Source organism: Thamnophis sirtalis, unplaced genomic scaffold (genome assembly GCF_051295495.1).
Source record: "Thamnophis sirtalis isolate CommonGarterSnake01/CBP01778 unplaced genomic scaffold, rThaSir2_p1.2 scaffold_2, whole genome shotgun sequence".
NCBI lineage: Eukaryota > Metazoa > Chordata > Lepidosauria > Squamata > Natricidae > Thamnophis > Thamnophis sirtalis.
In genome coordinates, this window is record NW_028261382.1 from 122,489,265 (window position 1) to 122,498,832 (window position 9,568).

Consider the following 9,568-nt stretch of genomic DNA (forward strand, 5'->3'; position numbering starts at 1 on the left):
TCAGTGCTACATACTAGCCTGAACTCAAGCTGAAAAGGAGCCAGATAAGCTGCTTCATCCAGGACCCTCTCAATGCCAATCACCCTCTCAACAACCAACCTTCCTCCAAAAGAGAAGGTTGGAGACTGGACAAAACTTATCTAACACTGAATCAAGATGTTCTCTTGAAAAAGAAGTATATCACAGTCTTCTTCAATACTCATCCCTCTTGCAGAGGTAGTAACTAGGACTTGGACCCAGGCATATGTCACCTTCTAACCTTAACCAACCAGAAGAGGTGAGGGTCCAAAACAAATGTGGCTGAGTCCTATCCATCTTGAGATCATTTGGCTTGAAGTCCTCTCAGATAATGGCCACTTTCAAAGGATGTGCCCAGCTGGAGTCCAGCTCCAAACAAAGTTGAGTGACTTTACCTTCCAGTTGTCAGGAATATTCCACAGTGGGAGGGTTTCTGTGACTTGACTTCAAGAGAAGTGGATGGTACCTTGAGATGAATAAAATCACATCTCCTTCGTGTTGAGCTTGATTCCTCCTGCAGACACCTCTGTTCTTTTGGCAAGAGCACTTGGCTGTCTGAAATACTGATACTCCAATTGGTATTGGCCTGACCAATTAGATGCACCAGGGAAAAATTGTGATCGATTCCACATGTTGAAGAGATTCAGGGTTCTGAGGTGAAGAGTAGCTGCAGTGAGGGGCAGCTGATAAGAACTCTAGGGCCTACAATAGGCTGACCATGGAGGGTCGTGCCCCCAAAACCGAATCACAATGTCACTGTCCCAAGGCAAAAAGATCCAGCATCTCACACTCCCATGTGTGAGTTGTGCCATGAATAAGTTTTAGATAGTCAGCTACAGTTATAAAACTGTCTCTCGTGCAGTATTCTGCTTCATTTGTTTTGTTGTTTATGCTTTTTTTAGTAGTGCTGACATTGAGCAGCAATTGTCTGATGGCAATCAGCTTTCTTTCTAAGGTTTGGGGAGGGGGCAGCTTGGAAGCCTTTAAAGTCTAAATGTTTCAAACAGTGTTCTCCTGATTGGATGTTGCCATCTTTCTCTTTACTATCATATATGAAGGTAGTAAATATATTACATTTGTGTAATATGGTTATATGATATTGCTTGCTGTCTTTCTATTGTGTATGTCTTGAATTGTATTTTATCTATGAAAATCACAGAGAATCATTCTGATTACAGCAGCACAGAAGTTTAGACAAGCTAGATGAGCCAAACAGATGGAGCTTTTTCCTTCTATGCTGATTCTGTTCTGATTCTTTCCAACTTCTCAACTTGGTCTACAATCTTCAGATTTCCTACCCAAGTACTAAACAGGCCTGACACTGCTTACTTTATTTCATACATCAGCAATGATTGGCTAGTTACTTCCATCTATCTTATATCTAAAACTATCTTAGGACATAGCTTATCGTGTCTTGTGAACTCATCCAATATCTCAGTACAATCCAATGCTCAAAACTATTTCAATAAATTTGATGGAGTAATTTCACTGGATGGGTAGCATTAAAAAGTTTTAGGTTGCTTTTAGTTGGTAGAATTTGAATGGTGGAAAGTGATACATTTGCCTCAGAGGGACTTAACGCTCTGTTAGTACCTTTATTTCCACCTAAAATAACAAGAGAATGAAGACCAAAACTGCCATTTTCTTGCTATTGTTTGGTGTTCTGATTTGAGGTTGTTATGGAGCTTGCATAATCAAGACTAGGAGACTAATGTGGCCCTGAACTGGCTATTTGAGTTCTAAAGCACTTCCTGTATACCTTGTGGGTGGCTCAAGATTGTTCTTCACCTTTCTGGCTATATTCATATTGAGACCTATTAGTCAGAATGCTACAGAAGAAATATTATTGGTCTTGGTAGAATCTTCTATATTCCTCAGATTAGGAATGTAATACAATAGGCCACATGTTTAAAGTCATATGAAAATAAACTTATAGAGAAAAATGACATTCATTTATGCATGAGAAATCTATATTTTAGTACACAGATTAAAGTTAGGCAAATAAACTAAAGACAATCAATCTACAGACAACTATTGAAACTGTCATATAAGATTAAATTGTAATATAAGTATATAAGTACATAAGATAAAATAGTAAACCTATGGTGATATGGGCAGCAAACAAATTTAATAAATAAGTAATATTTACTTGTCAGATATTTAACACATAGCCCACCTTCAAAGGAAAAACCTAATTTTAACAGCAAGTTTTCCCCAGGACAAACCCAAGAAAATCTGCCAATAAGAACGCTTCATGGCTTTACCAAATGCCTTCAGAAAGCACAACTTGCCAAAAACAGATACCTCTGCAAAACAGCCATTTTATATGTCATCAACTTTCAGCAAATCCCAGCAGGAGTGAATATTGCCCTTATCAGTATGAACTCCTGCTGATTCTAACTTTGCACCATTTCTCTTTGTTTCTTCAAAGAAGCATAGCAGAAAAATCATTGACTGCAGTGGGTTTATATATATATATATAATCATATAAATTATATATGCATGATTTTGCTCTCGGAAAGAGAGAAAAAGAAGGGGGAATAATGTGACAGATGCCAGTGACATTATTGAATGCTCTTCTGATAAACACTTCAGTACCATAGTGATACTCATTAGAAAATCTGAATAAAACAGAAAGTATACAGGAAAAAAGCAGACTTAATTATCCAGCTGGTTTCCATTCATCATTTATATAAAACATTGTATAATTTATTCTTTAAAACACAAACTTTTGTTAAGAATGCTTTCAATGTTAACTACTTTTTTGAATATGAAAATTAACTGTCAACCCCACTAGGTAGACCAAATCAAGAAATCAATACGACAGGAAGCCTAGATCTACAATTATTCAGCATGACTATAAATAACACAATTTTGCAAATTTCATTGTGTTGTACTTCTCTATCCCCACCTCTACTTATGCCCCAATGAATCAGGGATGTGACTGAGTTGAGCCACTTCCAAATATTATTTTTGTTTCCCAGGGTTTAAAAAATGTTTCAGTTCCCTTTGCTTAGGTAATGACAGTTGCATATTTTTGTCAAGGTCATCTTCCTTACTTCTTATACATTAACCTTTGGTGTAGAGATGTTTTAATTTCATTGGAGAATATGGTTACACTTTTTTAAACCACTGTTTTTAATATTTTTAATAAAGACTTAAGATACAAAAACATTATCTGGAAGTTACTTCATATTTTAATAGGAAACAAGTTATTAGATTTGAAAATTATTTTTGCAATTATTGATGAAAAAAGGAAAAAAAACAGTATTAAATCTTTAAACAGTGAAATTCAGTATTTTTGACAATTATTGTTAGAGAAAAATTTAAAAGAATTTAAATACCAATCTTCTAGCAATTAATTCAGAAAATGTATCTTTAAATAATATTGAAAAGCAATAATAGAATAAGAGGTAGAACGGAAGTATCTCTGCTTTTAAAGAGCCATATCATTAAGAATAATACTCATAGTTCCACTAGGTTAGAAGGTTGTCCAAATAATCAATATGTCTGAGAGAGATCATAACGTGTGTTAGTATACCAGCATTACATGTGCAACATGTGTAGTATGTAGTTTTACAGAGAAAATATGTGCAAACAATGTTAGGAATTTCCATTATCCTCACAAGGAATATGTGAAATTATTTCTGTGACTTAACAGAAAAGATACAATGGGCAATATTTGAGATGTCTGTAGTCACAAATCAGCCTTCCAATCTTTTGAAGGACTGTATGAGGCCATCCAATGACATGTTGATGTCATTCAAAGGGCACAGTTGAAAATTTTCCTTTTCATTGGGGGTAGGTTGGTGTTATAGCAGAGATGAGACCAACTCTTATAACAAATAGCTTCATATCTCTTTCTCACATGATTTTTCTCTTCTTTTTCTTATCAGTCATTGCTACAGTAGTCTAATTGTCAATCTTCCAAATTTGATAAGTTACTTCATTTTTAAAAGATGAAGTACTTATAAATAATCTTTCAATGTTTTATTTAAAATATGTTAAAAGTTCTGATCAGTCAGTTTGGCTTTCTCAAAGATCTTTTTCATGTGTTAGTTATGTGACTGCATAGCATATGTTAGCTATTCCAAAAAAAGGACTGACACTTGTGGATTCCAGTTAATGAACAAGCCTTATTATCATAAGCTCTATCATAAAGTGAAACACTATCAATGGAGTTGTAAAATATATTTCTGCTTAAATACTTTTTATATCTATTTGAACCTTCCTTTCAAAAAACATTGGTCAATGATTCTGCATTAATTTGAAGCTATATCATTTGATTATGACCATTTTACTTTTAAAACCAAATAGGTGTATTCGCTGTCTGTAGAAACAACATATTCTAAATCAAAATTACATTTTAATCCCAAAGACTATTGTTAAGCAGTCATTAGAATAATAATTAGAAATATTTTTACAAATGTTAATTGTTATTAATCATTTAGAATGTCACATAATTTAAAAACAAAACTACATTATTAATCTTTACGAAGTCATTTAGCATTAATAGAGAATTCAAATTGTTCTTTTAGAAGTTACTGTAAATTATTAACTAGAGTTGGACTAGCATGTATGGGTATGGGTATGGTATGGGTATGGGTATGGTGTGTGGGTGTGTGCATGTTGCAGTGGCTTCCCTTTAATGGACAAATAAGTTTATTTTTTTGTATTTTTAAACTTAACAATACAGTAATGACTTTTACCTCTCTCTCGACTGAAGATAAAAATAATCTAAGCAGAGTAATTTTTTGTCAACCCCAGTATTGTTCACAATACACTAATTCGAACACAAGTCATCAACTAAGCCCACAAAGAGCTATCAATTCCAAATTTGAATCAGTTGTTCAACAAAAAAAATGGCCTAATATAACTGATTGATCTGAATATTTTTAGAGATATTTAAACTTTAACATATTTATTCTGATCTCCTTTAGTTTTCAAAAGGCTCTATGCTGTTAAACAAAAAAAATGTGGTCCCCCCCCCATCTTTTATAACATTGTCTTTGAAGAATATAAGCAAAGACAGGCAACTCTGAACTCTGCTTACCAAGAAAATATTAACAGGCAAAAACACTTCAGGTGATCTAATGTACAGGGATGAACTCCATGCATTTATTGTCCATCACTAAAGTATTTAATCAGACAGGAAATTTCATTATCCACAACACACACACACACACACACACACTATGTGTGTGTGCATGTGTGTGTGTGTGTGTGTGTGAAGATTATATATATACCTACACCCGTGATAATCTACGAAAACTATATATATATATATATATATATATATGTATGTATGTATGTATGTATGTATGTATACATACATACATACATACATACATACATACATACATACATACATACATACATACATACATACATATATAATAAATCTTCAGACCATTCTAAAATAGACCAATGCTGATAGACTGTGCCAGAGGAAGGGAGCAAGAAGATAAACGAGGAAGAAGCACATAGGCAATAGGACAGAAAGCCGGTATCCTTAACCCTGCCTGGACAGCTCCTGGTGCTGAAAGAGCCTGAAGCGGAGCTCTCGCTAAGCAACTATTAGCCCACGACTGAACGGGACCCACAGGTGCAGAGACAAGGTGCGCCGCCTGGGAAGCAAGAGGCAGGTGGAAGGGGTGGGGGGGCTACACATTATTTGGGGGAAGATGGCGGCTTCTCCGAGCCCACCCCAAGACCGGCGGCAGAGAGAACCTGGGCTTCGGAGGGACAGCGATGCCCGTGGCCAGCTGCCTGAGGCAGGCGAGAAAAGGCGGCGAAAGGAGCAGCCGCCAGACTCGACTGTCTAAAGCCCCGCTGGGGTGAGACACCCCTTTAGACCCGCCATGCGGCCGCCGCCACTTCCTGCTGCCGAGACCATCCGCTTCGCAGGGAGCGAGTGACAACAGCACCTGTGCGGCCATGTTGGGTGCCTGGCCCCGCTCCACGCCTGGACGGCGAATAGGAGCCTGAAAAGCCGGGAGGGAGGGAACTCTCGGCTCTCTGCCTTCCCACCTCCGGCTAGGGTGGACGGGGCCAGCGGCAGCCACAGCCGGGAGCCAAGACACGGCCGGGCAGCCTCCTGCGCCGCTCCCGGGCGATCCTACCAAGGCCTTCCTGCCCGCCCGATGCCCGCCGCTAGGCTAGCAGCCCTCCCCGAAAGCAGACCCCGTCCGTGGGGTGGAGGCCCGGGGAGCCTTCCCCTCCCGGGATGGGGAGCCAGAATTTGGGAGGGTGGGGTGGGGACGGCGGGGGTACTGGGGTGGGGGAGAGAAAAGTAGGGCTTACTTCAGCACGGACTGCTCCTTCTCTTCTTCCTTCTTCTGGCGGTCCATGACGGCTTGGATGATCTTCCTCTCTTCCTCCGTGAGGTGGCTGAGGTCGGGCATCTCGGGCGGAGGCGGCGGAGGCGGAGGGGGAGCAGGGCCGCCTCGGGGCCCAAGAGGAGCCGACATCTTTGGTCGAGGGAGCTTCGGCGACAAACACTCTAAATTGGGAAATACTGGGCGAACTCAGGCGGAGGCCGCCGAACAAGCAGCGGGCGCCGCCGCCGCCGCCGCCGCCGCCAACGGCGCTGAGTGAAATACATACAAATCAATACCCTTTCATCAATGGGCAGCTTAATTAATGCCCGGCAGGGGAGGGGTGGCGGAGAGAGGGGAGGGGAGGGGGATCCGTCGCCCGTGAAGGCGGGGGGGGGGGTCTAGGCGAGAGGAGCGGCGACCAACCCTCCCCTCCTCACCCGGCCACGCACCAGCCTCTCACCTGCTCGGCGGCGGCGTGGAGGAGAGCGCGGGAGGGGGCGGCAGTAGAGGCCGGGGGGCGTGGGAGGCTTGGGAAGAGGGGAAGGGGGCTTCTCCGGGGACAAGCACGGCGGAGGGTCTCGCTCGACATCCAGAAAGCGAGACGGAGGGGGAGGGGGGAGGAAAGGATGGGAAGGAAGGACGGGGGTGGCCGAGGAGGGAGTCGGGGCTACGCTATCCGCGGGTGTCCCTCGCTTGTGGGGAGAGCGGGGGTCGCCTGGCCCCGAGGGGGCCCTAGCGCCTCCCGGGAAGCGGGACGGCGGCGCGTGCTGGAGTAGCGGCGGCGAGGCGAGCGGAGCCCCGCGGGCGCCCCGAGGCGCAGAGCGAGGAGAAAACCCTTCGGGGGAGGGCAAGTCCCGGCCGCCAGCAACTCCAGCCGGCTCATAATTCCAGCCCGCTGTCCATGGAAAGGACCGTGGGGCAACGCAGTTCCAGCCGGAGGCTTTTCCCTACCGCGCCGCCGTTGCCGCCGCCGCCGCCGCCCCTAGCGGCCGTTTATTCCGGCCCCCCCACACCGCTCCTCGGCCAGGCCCTGCCGCCGCGGCCGCCCCTCGTGGCTGCTTCGGTCGGCGCCTCGTCTCCCGGCTGCGTTGCTGCTGCTGCTGCTGCTGTCGCTGGCCTCTCGCCTAACCCATCGCATCGCGGAGCTGATGGGGACGTGGCGCGGATTAACGCGGGAATCACGGGAAGGCGCCGCTCCTCGCCGCCCTTCTCTCCCGCCCGCCGTTGCCGTCGCCGCTCCCGCGCGCGTCCCCTCCCCGCCGCGGCCGCCAACCACGTTTCTGCCTCGTCGCCCAAGGCGCGGGAAGGAGGGGGCAGGCAGGGGGAGACTGTAAAGGGCGAAGCCGATTCCACCAACCACCAGAGGGGGCGCCCGGGAGCGACACGTCGCGGCCGGGCCTGGGTTGACTGGCGGGGGGGGGGAGGGAGAGAGGGTTCGATTCCCTCTGCGAAGTCGCCGGGAGGGGAAGCGTTGCGATAACAATCACATGAGGCAAGCGGGGGGGTGGGGGAGCCGAGGCGCTCAGTGACGAGCACCGAGGATCTGCTGAGCAGAAGCGGTGGGGGAATCGGGGACAGAAAGAGGCGGCGCTGCGGCCGTGGAGGAGGATGACCAAGATGGAAGCGAGGAAGGGTGGGGGGGAGGCCAAACGAGGCAAGCAACCTGGAATTAAGGAGAAAGTTCCTAACAATGAGGACAATTGACCAGTGGAACAGCTTGCTTTCAGAGGTTTTAGGTGCTTCATCACTGGAGATTTTTAAGACTGGACAGCCAGTTATCTGAAATGGTATAGTCTCCTGCTTGAGCAGAGTTGGACTAGAAGACCTCCAAGGTCCCTTCCAGCTCTATTCTGATTGATTGATTGATCGCTTTGGGAGCCAAAGTGCTCAGAGGCTATTCAAAGCTTGACCTGGATCTGCCACCCCTCTCAGTTTAAGTGCTCTGCCACTAACTTTATGGGCACTTGAACAAACTAAAGCGGGGAGACGGCTAACGGGGAGCAGCACGCAGCTGCTCCTTGGCCTGGAGATAAGTACAAAAAAGGGTAAGTGAAGGATCATAATCTGTGTTTAAGGATTATATAAAGCAGTATTGGTTAGTTTGGGAGATTCATTTGGATAGATCTGGCTCTCTAGAGGAGGTTCAGATGCTTGGACAAGTGGAAGGAAAGAGATGGTGATTGGCAGCAACTGAGATGCCCTTAAGTTATACAGTAGTAACTATAATGGACAGTTGGGAGAACTGAAGGACCAGGGTAAAGATAGTTGTAAATTAAAACTATGTCAGGAGTTCCTAACCTTTTTGCCATCATACCTCCCTTAATGTACTAATGTAAGATGTGTAATCTTAATGTACACACCTCTCCCCTAACACTGCAGACACCAAATAAACAATGAGAGCTATGCAATTTTATTTTTAATAAAGACAAGAAAAATAAAAAAGCATACTATATAACTCACCTGAAACTAGGTGGGTTTTTTTTAAAGGTTGATTTATTGTAACAATATACAACTGAAAGGTTCTTCATGCCTGGACTCTATAAGTACCAAGACTCTATATGTATCCATGATAATTTGGGTACCCTGATCTAAATGAAGATGCAATGACTTCATGGCATATAATCAGTATAGGACTCCTGGGGTATTTGGCCCTAAAACAACACTCATGAATGTGCGCACTAGTCAAAATCAAGTTATGAGACAACTCACAGTCCTGGAGAGCTTAAGTATAAATTGTACCATTTTGTCCATAAACGTGACTTGTCTCTGTCCTAGCTTGAGAATTCAACATTAAAACCTTATGAGTGTTGCATGAAAACTAGCTTGTTACATTGAAGGCTGGAACTCTGAAACTTTTTCCTAAATTGATACAATTTAGGCTGGAAGAACCATGCTTGGCAAGTGTTTTTCTCCCATAAAAATTGGACTAATTGAAATCCTGTTCTAAAGATTTACACTTCATTTTTGGAAAATGTAATTATCAACATTCTTCAACTTAAAATTTTGAGTAGGTGTGTACCTTTTAATACACAGTGCCACACCTTCTTTCTTGAACTTCTATTTATTTTGAACAAATTGTATTCCCCAATTAATGTATCTTGACTATTTATACAATATAGTCATTTATATGTCATTATGTTATGTCATTTCACCAGAATGTGACTAAGACTGTTAATTATTTTTGCTTTTCTATATGCAGCATACAATCTTAAATACATGAACTTTATATA

At 43.5% G+C, this 9,568-nt stretch overlaps 1 protein-coding gene across 5 annotated transcripts in view; it reads right to left on the bottom strand.

The window, feature by feature from the left end:
• Positions 1–6,546, bottom strand: part of RIMS2 (regulating synaptic membrane exocytosis 2) — a 293,405-nt gene extending 286,859 nt beyond the window's left edge. For 3 of the 5 annotated variants that reach the window (XM_087706791.1, XM_087706788.1, XM_087706789.1), the window contains exon 1: positions 6,322–6,541. In XM_087706791.1, coding sequence (XP_087562917.1) covers positions 6,322–6,488 — 167 coding nt within the window. In that variant the 5' untranslated portion in view covers positions 6,489–6,541. Of the gene's footprint in view, positions 1–6,321 lie in introns of all 5 variants that reach the window. The other 2 variants (XM_087706787.1, XM_087706790.1) reach the window with 2 other exon arrangements.
• Between the last annotated feature and the right edge of the window lie 3,022 nt (positions 6,547–9,568).